Consider the following 15,840-nt stretch of genomic DNA (forward strand, 5'->3'; position numbering starts at 1 on the left):
GATTAATAATCACAGGTTCAGGTTCAGGCCTCAACTTGACCTCTGCTTGTGACTCATTATTAGGTCATTGCAAAGACTTGAAGGCAAAGGGACTTTCACACAGGGTGTTAGAAATCAGAAGGCACACGTTGCCCCCCCCTTTTGCAGGCCAAATGTACTCTTGCATGAGTCACTTGTGGACATCAGTACATTCCAAAGTTCTCCTTAATCCATTCTGGCCGCTGAGCAGCGGTGAGAAAGAATATATGCTGTCAGATTGACTTAACTGTTACGCCTCATGGCTTATATTTGTTAACCTTAGCAAAGCTTGAACAATTATGGAGTTGGAGATTTCAAGATTTTTCTCATCACTCCAACTTTTCTTACAGCAAATTGCTACGATTTAAGTTCAGAATCCGCTGTCCTTTGCAGTGTCTTGGGATCTCCTGTTACCCAGAAGGGTTTAAAACAGAACCTTTGTTGTTGCTTTGAACTAGGTTTGATAACCCAGCTGCTGTCAGTCCATCTCCTGCAAGGCAGCTGACTTTCAACTACCTCCTTCCCGTGAATGCCTGGCTGCTGCTTAATCCCTCGGAATTGTGTTGCGATTGGACGATGGGCACCATACCGTTGGTAGAATCTCTTCTAGACATCAGAAATGTTGCCACCATCGCCTTCTTCTGCTTTTTGGGAACATTGCTCGTCTTCAGCCTCCGCTATGCTGGAGATTCTTCCAAGACTGTGTTGATGGTAAGTGCTGTCTCACTGTGATCTAGAATTGAAATGGAAGAACGGTCCATGGCCAGAATTCACAGGAGAAAATCAACTTGGCTGTTCTTTCAGACAACCCTTCTCCTGCTCCAGAGTTCTGGTGCCTGTCTCCTGCCACTGTACCTGAAAATATTCATATTTGGATTATAAAGGAAACTTTTTTGCAGGTTTCTTCATGAATCTGATTCTGAGAAGCTCTTTAAGTCTAACACTAGACGCATCAAAGGGCCCTGAGTGCCTGAAAATGAAGATGCATTAGTGTTGTTAGAATGACTCCTTAAAGTGCTGCTTAAACTGGTTAACTGGGAAATCCATTTCCTTCCTTTTAGAGCCTTTGGGTATGAGCTGTATTCATACACCTTTTAGGGGCCATGCACCAGGGACTTGCACTGCCAGATTCCCCTGCTTCATATTAATTGATCCTTGCTACTTATGTGCTCATTCACCTCCACTACTTTGCTTCCTCTGTTAGACCATTTTGCGTTCATTCGCTGACACGTGGGTCCTTTTGGACCCGGGAAAGGGTAGAATGGACTTACATGTGGTCCGCTGACAAACGCGAGAGCCAGGAACAGAGCCCCTAAATTAACCCCTTAAATTAACTCTCTTTTATATATTTGTTACCACCACCTAGTAGGTCCTAACATGGCTTTCTATTATTTAGCATGACAACATATTAAGCCGAGTTAGATCAGTGCTCCTAAGAATGTTATTGGTAACCATCCAATTGGTACATTGTATAGCTATAGTTTAAGGTTGCATGGTATGTAGTGCCTTCTCGGTAGTGGCACCCGCCCTGTAGAACGCCCACCCAGCAGATGTCAAGGCAATAAGCAACTATTTTACTTTTAGAAGACAACTGAAGGCGGCCCTGTTTAGGGATGTTTTTAATGTTTGATGCTGTACTGTTTTTAATATTCGGTTGGAAGCCACCCAGAGTGGCTAGGGAAACCCAGCCAGATGGGCGGGGTATAAATAAAATATTATTATTATTATTATTATTATTATTATTATTATTATTAATTATTATTATTTGTCAGTAGTTTGCCATTCATTTGCCCCATTTTTCAGTGTATCTCTTAACTTTGCACTGTCTGCTTTGCAGTGACTGCCGATTTCCCCCTCTACTCTTATCGCTCCTTGTAATGTATCCCTCCCTCCCCACCCCCCTTGGTAATGTGTTCACACAATGTGGGCCGTGTTGGCAGCAAAGTTTTTTGTCAGGTTACAACGACATCATGCCAGTAGCACTAGGAACAGTGTGAACATTAGGACAGGAAGATTTTTTCCCCTCTCCCCCACACGCTCATTCTAGGGATGAATCAAAATTTGTGAACAGCAAGGATGCTGGCAGCTGCTCTATTACTTGTTAACAGCCATCCCTGCTACAGAAATGGTGTGAGAATTCAAACAAAAATTCAATATAGGAGCAGTCCCCAGGGCGATTCAGGACTCTTGAGTAGGCATGTCTTGCAATCTGGATCAGCTGAAGCCACAACAAGATTTTTCTTCTGTTCATTTTACAGCTCACTTGTCCTACAGATTTGATAAAGTGTGCTGTTGGTCATGGTTTCGGTAGAACTGAAGGAATGCAGTTTGCACTTCAAAATTATTGTTACTTTATTATGAATGTCAGAGTGCCCAAGAAGAAAGGTGGTGGTAAATAAATGTAGTAAATGATACATTATATGAATATATGCACAATTTGCAATTCCAGCTAGTGTTTGTGTGTCTTTTTTCCTTTTGCTTTTTTTTTTAGGCACTTTGTTTAATAGTGTTGCCATTCATCCCAGCCTCCAACCTTTTTTTTCCTGTTGGCTTCGTAGTAGCAGAGCGAGTGTTGTATGTTCCCAGCATGGGATTCTGCATGCTAGTAGCCCATGGGTGGAAAAAGCTCTCGAGCAACAGGTAGGTTAAAAGTTACTGCTTGTGGGTGAGAATGGGGTTCACAGGGCAATTTAATGTTGTGGCGTTGCATGCATGGCAGCTGTCTCTGTGGCTCAAGCTCTTAACTCGCTTTACCATCTTTTTCCATTAACATGATTAGCAAAGTCATGGGTAATGCGCCCTTATGTGTCATTCCATTTGGCCAGGAGGCCATTTTTGTGGATATCCCATGAGAAATGTGACAACGGCTACTCTGTCCTTCAATATGAGGATAAAGCTCCAACAACAATAATAATAATTATTATTTAAGAATTTATAATCTGCTCTTTCTAAAAATGTGGCTTGAACAAAATCAACAAAGTGCAAAATAATACCATTTTTTTAAAGTCTCTCTCAGTTGTATGCAGTGTGCATAGCATGAAATTGCCTTGCTTAAATTGTAAAAATATTTTGAAAGTAGCTATTTAGTAACTTGCAATGGGCACCTATGTCTGCCTACCCACCATTGCTTTCAATGAGGCTTACTCCCCGGAAAGTGTGCACAAGATTGCAACCTTAAAACACTCTTTTAGGCAGCAGTCCTATACACTTACCTAGAAGCATGTCCACATGAACTCAGTGGCGCTGAGGATTGCCCTGTTAAATCAGTCTTATAAACAAGCCTACAGAAGTTACTAGCCTGCAGAAAATGTTCACTAGCCTTGGGATTGATGGAGGAAAGACAGGCAGCTCCATCCCTTTTGCAGCAGCGCACTACATTTTTTTTAATGGTTGGCATGGAGAGGGCTTTGCTTCCCTGGCCATTCACTCTATTCCTCCTGTAATGTGCTTGCCTACATCCAGTCACTTTGACTACCAGGCAAGTGCTTAAATGCAAGGCTGTATAAAATGGTAAATACCCTTCTGAAACGAAAAGTTACTCATTGCTGGAATGTACTGCAAAAGATTTCAAAACATTTAACCTCTTTTATGTCTACCACAGCAGTTCTCCCCGAGTACAGTAGCAAAGTTAACCCCATTATGTTACCTAATAAATATTTGTTGAAAACAATCTTGAGTACATCCTATACAGTGAGTAAAATCCCCCCTTTTTCTCTTTCCCTCGGTTCCCATAGCTATTACATATTTGTGTTTGCTTCATATAATTTTCCACTAAATATGATAAAAGATCTTTTTTATATTTGATCGAGCCCTTCTTATAATTGAAACATCATGTGGCTATTATAAAATGGTTGTGTTTTCAATTTGAAAACTGAACTCCTGCTTTTCCCTAAGTTGGAACAAGGAAGGGAAAGCAGATCGGGGAGTCGTCTCAATTGTAGTTTAACTGTACAGCTTCGTGAGGCATGATTTAAAATCCATACTTGTCTGAAAGCGTAATTTCCTATAATACATCCTACCAGTAGACATTATAGTTTAGGGATCACTAACCCATTGCCCACAGGCACCAGGTTCGTGGCCCTTGTGTATTAATGGCTGGCACTTCCTTTGTCCATAGAGGAGTTTTTCTAAATGGGGAAGAAGTAGAGGCTTGGTTATTGTGGGTGGGATGAGACTGAAAGAGGTTCCCTTTGGTAGAGACGGCGAGGGAGAAGTGCCTGTGTGGTCTTTGTGGGAGGGAGGTGTGGCGTGTGAGAGAGGAAAAGGCATAAATGGTGTGTGAGAAACGGTGTCTATGAGTGTGGTCTGTGAGAGACAGGGAGACATGTACGGGCAAGAGCAAGTGAGTGTGGTATGGTCACCTCGTATCAATCTCTATTATGATTGATCAACCCCAAAACCTGTGCATCTTTTGTATATTTTTCCTGGTATTGGGGTATGATTCTTCCTGATAGACGGCAATAGCATTGTTGTGGGGAGGGGGACCATATTGTATGACCCACACACAATCAGGACACCAGCAGGACATAGGTGACTTCCTTTGGAAGCTTGAGGTTGTCATAGGGGCAGTGAGGATCAGCAAGGACTGTATTTACCCTAATTTGTGTTGGGCAACTGTAGCATTATAGATTATGGTAGTCCCATCCATGGTAGGGAAACAGGGTCCACCAGTTTGCGCATTGCAAGGGCACTTTCCCTACAAACAGGACCATTCTTGCTTTGAACCTTATTCCAAGGATTCCAGTAGGCAAGGAACCCTTCTTGGATCCTTGCAACATCCCTGTCCTCTCAATATTCCTATCCTGAACTGAGCCACATGGTCACCCTGCCCTGCAGGGCCGTCTTAAGCATATCTGGCACCGTGGTGCGAAGATCCCTCCGGCGCGCCCCCCCATTTTTCTCAGAGTTCTTGACCTTTTTTTAGGGGGCTGACACCACACTTGCATATTATCTCTGCTTGGGAAAAGAAAACAGGAAACATAAGCAAGATGTTTTTGTTGCCTGTTTATTGCGTGAGTACAGGGCTGATACCTAATCCGATCAGCCACCCCCACCCTGCTGGATTTCCTCCCCTTCAGTAATGTATGCATCATAACCTCATGGTAATTCCCTCCTCCGTCCCCCAGGGAAGAGCTTTAAAGTCAGGAAACGCTGGAGGGATAAGCAGGCGCCTCGCTCCACCGAACGCAGCCAGGCAGGTGCTGCACCTACCGCCGAGGCCTCGTGCTGCTTCGGAGCAGAGAGTCTTTGCGTGCTCCTCCCCCCTTCACTCCCTTGGACTCTATAGGAGGGCAGCTCTCTAGGTGCTCGAATCCCCGCTTGCAAGTCCCACATGCAGCCCCCTCCCCAGGGCGCTCAGGGGGCCTCTTGACTTCAGATACTTTCGGCTCTGAGCTCTCGTCATTTCCGCCAGTGTGAGAAAGGTGGGGGCTGTGAGAGGGGAGTGAGTGAGAGAGAGAGAGAGAAAGAAAATGTGCGGCAAGCATGCAGCTCCGCAAGGGAACAGCTTTGGGAACAAAAGCAACGAGAGAGCGGGGCTCCTGGCATTGCTGCTGCTGCCGCCGCTCCATTAAACCTTGCCACCCTCAGTGCTCAGAGCAGCACCGGACAACATCCCCATGCATCCTGGAGCGGCAGCCGCCACCTCTCGCCCGCAGCTGCCTAAGGCCACCAAGTGTGTTAATCGGATCATTCTCTCCCTGCCCCAGCTCTTATCTATACTAAACTATAGTGCACAAAACGGCAACGAGGGGCTCTAGGAGGAGACCCAGGGCAAACCCACCACCACAGCCTGGTCTGAACTCCCACCAAGCCAGCCAGGCAGCTGCCCACAGCGCCCTCCCGCCCAACGGCTCCCTGCTTCAGTCCTGAGAGATAGACTTATAATTTTTACTTTGTGGTGGTCCAGGCAGGCGGCGAGAGCCTTGAGGGAGTTGAGGCGGTGCTGGAGGCGTGCGCTGCGCCCCCCCAGGCTGTCCACTGATGCCGCCAAAAGACAATGCCGGCACAGCGGGAGAGCAGGAAGTAGAGAAAGAATCTCCTGCCCCTGAGCTGGACTCCGCCCCTTCCCTCCATGCTGCCCAAGCAGCTGAGGACTCCCTGCGCCCCCAGTGGCAGCTTCAGGCACTGCAGGGCTCTTTCCGAGCTCTGTTCAGCTCCGAGTCTCAGCTCTTCTCTGGAGTCCCGGACAGCTCCAGCTCAGCCCGGACTCCCAACCAGGCACCCTCCGGAGCTTGGCGCCCTGGCGCATTGCGCCACCCAGCCCAGCCCTAGAGCCGGCCCTGCTGCCCTGCCTGTTTTCCTATATAGGACGAAGAAAGGGCCTTAGCCTTCATACGCAATGAGAATGTGTGTGCATACACAATACCTCCATTGACACAAATGGGAAAGCATGTGCAGAAGATCTATATCTACACCTCAGATGCGCACACAGAGAGAGATCTCTAGATCACGCTTTGTGTTCTCAAACCAAGAGTCAGATATGTTTTCAACATCTCTTTGAAAGAGCCATAATTGCTTTCCAACATTGCACTTGGTATGAAGTTATTTGTTACAGCTTACTAATTACACCTCTAGCCACGCTAATCCTAATAATTAGTCTCAGATCTTTTTATATCAAAGAAACAAATGATTAATTTTGTTTTTCTCTTACATTGCTCTCTCTTTTTAAGAATGAGAACAAAGAAAATGTAAATTAGGTGTATCTAAGGAGAATCTGTTCCAGCTTGACTTTACTGGAAGGGGAGATACTATCAGTTACTGAATTTTTCCCCCCAGCAGATTTTTATTATTATTATGAAACGAGATGCAGTTTATTACGTAATTAAAGTTCCTTTTCATAAGTACATTTTCATAATATCAGGGGCTATATATAGATCCAGAGTAATATCTGTGAATACCAAACATGCTCTTTAGCCTTAATCATTTGAATCCGTCTTAAGAGCTTAGCAAGATGTAAAATAGCACATCATTTTGGTAATTTATTTCATTTTCCCCCATGAGTGCAGAAGATACCATAGATCCATCAGCAGCCTTGACATGTATATGAACAGAGGAATGTAAATTGCAATGCACGCTTCTGATGGGATCACAACCACAGTGAATCAATACATGGCAAGAATTCTGAATCACAGTAATGCACAGTAATGCGGTTTTCACCAAGCGTTGTTCTGATTCCAGCCCCGTGTGAATTGTGCCACCAGCCTGTCGCTTAACCGGTTATTGTCTCAGTACACAAACAGTATGGTAGATGGTGGAATATGATAGTTGTAATCTACGTTTGAGAACCACTCTGTACATGTTGTGCTTCTCCAACGTCTTGGTGCATTATTCAGTGTTTCCTCAACATTGCTCAAGCTCTCTGTCCTTTGATATTAAAAGTAAGGTGATCATTATCTATTGACAAGGATCAGCCTGGAAGTTTCAGTACTTAGGGTGACATCCAATGCCCCATTGCCCCATGTGTAGTTGCCCTTTGTCCGCCCCCCCCCATGCCCTCTCTCAAATCTGTTGCAGACTCTCTGGAGCAAATGTTAAGGTTGCAGTGGGTGGGGAGTGGTCACTACCTTAAAATTAAGAGAGGCCCCCCATTAATGTCACATTTGAATTTTCAGTGGTACTTTATTACTCATTATTTAAATTATATATCACTTGTTATTTCCCCTGTTCTGATTCCCTCCATTCAGATGAAGGTTATATATGGTCTGTTTCCTTTTGCTTTGCCTTTTGCATCTTCACATTTGTGCTGTTTCTCTGACTTCCTTTCATGAACTAACCTTATCCTCCCTGCTCTGCTGCTGCTGCTGCCTAATTTTTGTCTGCCGTCTCTCCTGCTGCTTATGCTCGCTTCTGCTGCTTACCCCCTATTAATGTCTTGTCTGTGAATAATTTAGATTACCTCTTGGATGAGGACTATAAAACCCCAGAATTTATGGAATGACATGAACAGCAGAATTATTGATATCTGTCCATAAAGCCAGGGCCGGCCCTAAGGCAAGGCTGGGTGGTGCAATGCGCCAGGCCGCCAGTCCTTTCCCAGCAGCAGCGGCAGAGCTGCCTCCGCCGAGGGGTGGCAGGGAAGAGGAACAGGGCAAACCTTCTGTCGGGGCGGCAGCTAGGGCTCCCTGGACTGCAGCCCCGCTCCGCCGCTTTGGCCGAGCAGGCGGAGGCGGAGCACAGCTGGCAGCGTCCCTACCTGTCACACCGCGCCCTCCGGCTGCCCGCTGCGCCTGGCCCTGCCCAGCGGAGCGCGAGCGGCGCTGGAGGGATCATCGCACCACGGCGCCCGATATACTTAAGACGGCCCTGCATGAAGCACGTCATTTGTGCTGGTATTTTTAAATCTGGAGAATAATATCAATAAGAAACTAGACAGGGAATAACTTTTACAAAAGCAGCAGAAATACCTTATTGGTATTAAATGTCCAAAGCCATTAACATTTCTTTACACAAATCTGGTCAAATGTTTCAGATTGCTGTTTATTTGTCATGTAGGCGGACATCTTCATTAATTTGGCCATTACAGCTAGATTCCAAATCTTTGAAAGCCATTATTTGGCAGTTGGTGGATTAGAGTCCTACCATTTATGGGGAGTTAAGATGACAGCCACAGTTCATAGACGTCAAGCCAGTTCACAATTCTCTCAACACAGAGAGCCTTCCAAGCATCCTAACAAAATCCTCGGAGAATTGAATGAAAGGATATAACCCATTATAGCATTAAGAGCAGAAATGACTTCTGAAAAGTCTTAATCCCCAGTTCAAAGGGTGGATAAAAATCAGCTGCAGGTTCAGAGCATTTTGGGCACCTTGACATCCATACTTTACTTTGCTTTGTTTCCAAGCTGTTTGAAACTATGTGAGCAGCTCCATGCGGCAGGCCCTGTACTCTAGTGGGGAACTAAGTGTGAGAAGGTGGTGTAAATGCATGACTCTGATGGGAGTGGGGGGGGGTGTGGCCAAGAAAGTAAGGTGGGTTCATATGGGTATTTGCTTGCACTGTTGGGGTGTCTATCATCCAGTGATAGTAATAGAATTAAATGTATTTTTAAAACTTGCTCCTCCCGCTTTTTTCTTCCCAAACAGTGTCCTAAGAAAGCTATCCTGGGTTTGCCTCTCTCTGGTGCTGTTTATCCATGCCTTAAAAACCTTGCACAGGAACTGGGACTGGGAATCGGAATATACACTGTTCATGTCTGCCTTGAAGGTAAAATATTACGATTCCAACTTTCTCTTACTTCTCATCATAGAAAAGAACTTCAGATCCCTAAAAAAAAACCTGTTGAGTGAGTTCTGTACAGTGGCGCCAAGGATGACCAAATTCTCTTGGGGCCCTTTTCTTCAAATGTGAAACTTTGAGCTTCATAACTAAAAGTACACGTCAAAAAATAAAATTGTATCATGGCTTCGTACATATAGTACATTCAGAACCTGGAAAAGGTTCCTCAATATAGCCCCTTACTATAGTGTTGAATTGAAATCTGAACTTCTAATGGGGGTTGTGTTGGATATATCTGTTGTTTGATAAGTAAAGCTATTGGGAAAAACACAAGTTTCAGTTTAAATCTCAATGGAGTCTCTATAGGAAGAAAGATAGAGGAGTCAGATTTCCCAAGTGCACATGAAATACATTTAGGGGGAAAGGATACCTGGATATTACAGGGAAGCGTGGCTGTGCCTGCCCCTGTTTTAGATTTAACGGACTGGTACAGGCATTTTCTGCACAAAGCCCCTAGGGAATATGTGTGTGCATTGCTGCAATCCACCAGGAGTTTAAAAAATCATTTTTCTATTATGAGTTCTGTAGATTTTTTTCTCTCTGCCTTGATTAGCTCTGTTTCAAAAGTCCTTTGAAGTTACAGTGCAAACATGGAACTCCCATGTATGATAGACAGTCCTACACAGACAGGTATTTAGTTGAATACAACCCTACATCATAGTGTGTGCCAAACGACTTCCACAAGTGTAGCAGAACTACCCCCCTCTTTTCTTCGCTTCCTTGCACACCACCTGCCGTACCCCCCAAATCTACTCCAGAGTGTTGTAACTCCAGAGCAGATTGGGGGTGGGGCGATGGCATGGGGGGGGGGAGGTAAAGTGCCCTTGTGCTTGGAGAAGTCATTCCACGAGGGCAATTATTTTGTTGGATATAGGTGTTATCCAGTTCCCCTCCACCCAGTCCAAGGGGTTTGCCAGATAGGCTAATGCTTTCACAAATCAATAAAATTGCATTACTTAAATTTGTATGGCACATGCCTGTGTTGGATGCACTTAAGTTTGTATCTCTGTGGTCAGGTAAATAAGAACAATGCTAAACTCTGGAATAATGTGGGCCACGCTTTGGAAAATGAAAAGAATTTTGAAAGGGCGTTGAGATTCTTCATACAAGCCACCCAAGTGCAACCTGGTGAGTTTGGAAACAATTTTCTGGAGGGACTGGGCAGGAAATAAAGACAGTAAGAGCTGTTCGGCAGTGGAATTTGCTACCAAGGAGTGTGGTGGAGTCTCCTTCTTTGGAGGTCTTTAAGCAGAGGCTTGACAGCCATATGTCAAGAATGCTTTGATGGTGTTTCCTGCTTGGCAGGGGGTTGGACTGGATGGCCCTTGTGGTCTCTTCCAACTCTATGATTCTATGATTCTACTCTGTCTTTGCATAATTGCAGACTGCTTAATACTGTGACGTCATAGGGGGTCTGTATTATTTATGAGGGTGTATGGCTGGCTAGCTTATTTTGTATCCTCAGTTCAACAATAGCAATATTTCAAAAAGGTATTGAAAGGGGTTTCCTCTGTTTCACCTAGCTACCGTGTTTCTCCAAAAATAAGACACTGTCTTATATTTATTTTTCCACAAAAAAAACACACACGGTGGCTTATTTTCAGGGGATGTCTTATTTTTTTTAATTAAGTATGGTACAGTTTAACCTACAAGGTTAAACTGCCTACCACTATGACTTATTTTCGGGGTATGGCTTATTTTCGGGGTATGGCTTATTTTTTTGGAGAAACACGGTATTGCTAAACTGTATTGTAAAACAATATTAGCCACATGTTGTCCCAGAGAGGACAATCACACCATGCCTTGTTTCTGCTAAGTTTGGTTCGTTTTCCAGCTATTTTTGTCTTGTGCCTTCATAGCTGGTGAGTGTCTAGAGTGGGGATGACCAAACAAACTATGGTTAAGGAAGGTTGCCAGCGTTGCAAATTCCACCAAAACGTAGTTAAAACAAACTAAGGTTTGGGGGCTAATAGGAAACTAGGTCTTCAGAGTTTGGGTTTTTGGTAGCAAACATATTTAAGCCACTGGGCTGGATTTGGACAATCAAACAAGTCAAGGTTTTTTGTTTTTGTTTTTAGCAAACAATGGCTTTATGTTGTATGAGAACCAGGCAATTGTATTCAACCATACTTGCCATAGGTGTTGTATTCTGAATAAAACTTGTGCCTGTTTAATATATCTTCGGATGCCATTTAACATTCCCAAGGCAAATGTTTTTAGGGGGAAAGAAATATGAATATTTGTGCTTCTTCCTCGATGCATTCTCTGCAGTTTATCATTACAATTTACAATTACAATTACAATTAAATTCTTGTGAATCTCAGTCTAAGCATAATAATAATAATATAATATATTAACTTAGGGAAGCAATATTGAAATGATGGGAAGTTTCTTTTTGTTTTTCTTCTTATTATTTTTCTCTCTTGTTGCTATGTTGTATTTTTATTAATCTTTTTTGTATTCTTTTTTTCTTTCTTATGTTTTGTTGGTTTTGGTATGTAAGTGTGTGGGGGGGTTTATTATTTATTATGAGTTGGTTTATCATGATTTGCTATGTTCATTATGATTTACTAGGTCTATTATGATTTATGAATGTTTGTTTCTTAGGATTTATGAATGTGTAATAATGGTTTATGATTTGTGATTATGTTTATTTATTATGATTTGTGAATGTTTTAATAAGAAATAAAGTTTAAATTTTTATTTAAAAAAAGAAATATGAATATTTGTTTCTTTACATGTGAAGATGATATTGGTGCCCACATGAATGTAGGAAGGACTTATAAAAACTTAAACAGAACCAAAGAAGCTGAAGAATCTTACTTGATTGCAAAATCATTGATGCCACAAGTAAGTAGGACAACAGTTCTTCAAATGCACTTTCAGTAGATCCAGAATATTATTTTAAAAGCAACAGAGTTTCTTCTTCCTTTTCATTAATTATTTGTGTGGATTACAGCATCCTGACTTAACCTTTCCGTTATCTTGGAAAAACATATAAAATTGTGGTCAAAGGGGACTGTTCATTTATTGGCACGATTCATCAAGATCCAGAATTTCAGTCGCTTTTGTACAGTGCGGAGCAGCAAATCTTTGAAAGCCTGCCCGAGTGGTGGTAGTGGCATTTCTGCATTCCTTTAAAAAAATTACAATGATGCATGGCTCTGCAATGACATGTTTACTTTTGGTGCAAATGGAAGTAGCTCTTTCTTTGAAAATAACAATATTTTGAAATATATCTTTCTTTAAGCAGTTTTTAAAAGATATATATAAATCTGCTGTTTTTACTTCATAGCCCTGGTTTGCAGGTCACTTTAAACCATAGTTAAGATTAACCATAGCTGAAAGGCGAATGGGCAAGCATACTAGTGCACAGGTTGAAAATCGTAGTCCCTGCTGCTGAAGCTTAAATTATTATTTTGCTTAGTGTTAGACACAAAGCCAGCTTTGTGGTTTCTCTCTCTCAAAAAAAAAAGAGCTGTAACCAAGGTTTTGTTTTTGGCTTGCTGCTCCTAATTTGTCAAGGGAAATGAACTATGAACTTTGGTTCAGGTGCTAAGCCAAGCCATGTAGCAGAAAGAAATAGCTGTGCACCAGCATGTTGTGTCCTTCAACCCTTAAACTATAGATAAACCTAACTATGGTTTAAAGATATGTGTGGACACTGTCGCTGATTTTGTCAAAATAAATTTTAAAAAATTGTCCAGTAGCACCTTAGAGACCAACTAAGATCTTGTCATTCAGCTCAGTTTAATGCCCTCCAGGCCTAAGAACAGTTTCTTCTGCTATCAGATTATTCCAGGTAAAAAATACGCTGCCCGAGTCGCTCCTAACCACCTGAATGTTTACATCAATCTTGCAAACCTGATTCGAGCGAACGAGTCTCGCCTTGAAGAAGCAGACCAGTTGTATCGCCAAGCCATTAGCATGAGGCCGGACTTCAAGCAGGCGTACATAAGCAGGTATTTATTTATGTTTTGAGGTATTTCCAGGCATTCATTAATGTAAGCAAAACAGTGTGCTGTGAATAGGGGGGCAAGGTATATTGCTTTAAGACAGATGGGCAAGAGGCTTATCTCTTTATAACCTTGGGCCACGATCGGAAGAAAGTGCCTCTTAACCTACTGTAGCCTTTGCCAAACTGGTGCCCTCCAGCTGTTTTGGACTATAGCTTGCATCATCCCCACCTAGCAATGGCTGCCCTACTGCATAATAATAATGTTGTCCTTCACATAGTTTTTTGCTCTCTCAGCTTCCCAGAAACCTGGTCCCCGTTTCCACTGACTGCCTCCTGTAACAATCAGCTTTGGGAAGATGCATAGGTGTGAAAGGTTCAGGTTCAAAGTTATTGGAATAGGAAAACATTTCACATTTCCTTAAGTTTCAAAGGAAAAGAATTAGATTACACCGGTCAGTTAAAACAAAAAGTTTTGACCTTATGATTCAACATCAACAAAGATGCATAGTTAGAATTCCCTACAGATGTATCTCCTCCTCTGCAGGAAATACCCTTCTACACAGCCAGAGCAGCGCACCATTATCCGTCCATATTTAGCGTTAGATTCTGGGCAGAGACATGTTTAAAGTTCTTGGTGTAGACTTGTCATAACACTACAACTTATTTTTTGAGATGATCTGGGAAAGAATATATGTCCAGTCTCAAGGGCTTTCCCCTGTACACTGGGTCTAACTCCAGCCCTGTGACTGCTTGGATAATCACAGAGGAACTATTTAGAATGAGCAAGGAATGTACTGCTGCAGCCAACCAAGCTGGATGGGTCCTCCTTTTGCATCTGGTTGTAGCTCTTCATCCTGTGCACACTTCAGATAATAATAAAACAAAGGAGTTCATGGGCTTGGAATGCACTCTTGAAAAGGCCAGGCTGGGCATTCCTTCTCCTTCCAGAATGCTATTAAGAAATGAGAACAGAACCTTTTGGCACTTAAAAAGCTGACTAAATGCATCATGAGAAAAATAGGGCAGAGGTGGGGAACCTGTGCTCTTCCAGATGTGGTTGAACTCCCATCAGCCCTAGTGGTCAGACATAGTAGAATCCAGAGAACATCTGCAGGGATTCTCTGCCTCCAAAATTGACTCTTGAAGGGTGTAACTGCAAGAGTGGGCAAGCCCATAGATCAGCCATGTCCAACCTGGTGTCCACCACTCCTGATCCACTGGCCATGCTGCCTGGGGTTGAGGTTCAAAACATCTAGAGGGCACCTGGTTGGGAAAGCCAGCCAATGCTCATGTTGTTCATTTCTTTTAGGGATGTGTAAATCTATTCTATAACTTGGTCCATGTTGATCTCAAGTAACAAAGGCCCCCTTTTAAACTCGAGATCTTGTTCTTCTAAAGAACCTGAAGATGTGGGGCTATCCAGTTAGTCTCGCACTCTGGAAGCTCTGTGTCTTACTTTGTATTCAAAAGACATCAGAATCGAAACTGTTCGATTCCTCAACAGGGGCGAACTGCTACTGAAAATGAACAAACCTCTGCAAGCCAAGGAAGCATACCTTCGAGCCCTCGAACTGGATAGGAGCAATGCAGACCTGTGGTATAACTTGGCAATTGTTTACATTGAACTGAAAGATCCGACGGAAGCTCTGAAGAACTTCAACAGGGCATTGGAACTGAATCCTAGTCATAAACTAGCACTATTTAATTCTGCACTGCTAATGCAAGAATCCGGTATGTGTGTGTTCACTTAAAACTCACAAATGTATAACGTGCAAACCAAGGGCTGTGTTATGTTTCTTAGGACTCAGCTATGCAGCTGCAAATATACAAATGTGACTCTAGATGGCGATGGTGAGCTATGGCAAATTCAATATATTTTTTCAAACCGTTAAAAAAACAACAACGTTTCCACAGCTTTTTAAAATATGTGTGTAGATTCCACCTTAGCTTGACACAGAGCACATATATACAAAACAGTCACTGAACACGTTTAAAAGGTGAATGAATAGGTTAGTGCTTTATCTCTACCTAAAAGTACAGCAACAAATGGTGCAATTAGTACAGTTGGCAGTGTTCAATGATGTCTACTCCGCTGGTAGAGAACATCAGTTGGTGAAGGAGGGTGTCAGATGATTTCCAGTGATTTCTCCTCGTCCCCCACCCCATTCCCTCCCTAAACCTGCTCCAGAGGGTGCTGGGACCACCCAGAACAGATTGGGCTGGGCAGAAGCAGGAGTTGCCAAAAAAAATAGTTTCCATCCATGGAGGAGACAACATTGAATTCTCATTCTTTTCAGCCTGCAACAGCCTTGCATGGTTAAGTAAATCCTGAGTACTATTCCAGTTTAGATTTAACACTAATGTGATCATGGCCTTGCCTACAGCATGGGTTTTTTTCCCCCTTTAGCCTCTGTATGCCCATAGCCCCCCTAAATCCTCTTATTATTCACTGAGGGGTCCTGGTGAGTCTTTTATTCCTCCAGAACAAAATCTCAGACTCTTCTCATCATAGGGTACCCATGGATACCATGTGCTGTGTTTGACTGCCATTTTCTAGTTACTGAACCCCCTTGGAATTCTGTGTTCA

At 43.0% G+C, this 15,840-nt stretch overlaps 1 protein-coding gene across 1 annotated transcript in view; it reads left to right on the forward strand.

The window, feature by feature from the left end:
- TMTC3 (transmembrane O-mannosyltransferase targeting cadherins 3) overlaps positions 1-15,840 on the forward strand; it is a 41,457-nt gene that overhangs the window by 18,097 nt on the left and 7,520 nt on the right. Inside the window, exons 8-14 of the mRNA XM_035127794.2 lie at positions 477-729; positions 2,510-2,658; positions 9,103-9,223; positions 10,312-10,423; positions 12,042-12,145; positions 13,088-13,257; positions 14,758-14,984. Of these exons, the coding sequence (XP_034983685.2) occupies positions 477-729; positions 2,510-2,658; positions 9,103-9,223; positions 10,312-10,423; positions 12,042-12,145; positions 13,088-13,257; positions 14,758-14,984 (1,136 nt within the window). The remainder of the gene's footprint in view (positions 1-476; positions 730-2,509; positions 2,659-9,102; positions 9,224-10,311; positions 10,424-12,041; positions 12,146-13,087; positions 13,258-14,757; positions 14,985-15,840) is intronic.

Source organism: Zootoca vivipara, chromosome 10 (genome assembly GCF_963506605.1).
Source record: "Zootoca vivipara chromosome 10, rZooViv1.1, whole genome shotgun sequence".
In the NCBI taxonomy this organism is placed as follows: domain Eukaryota; kingdom Metazoa; phylum Chordata; class Lepidosauria; order Squamata; family Lacertidae; genus Zootoca; species Zootoca vivipara.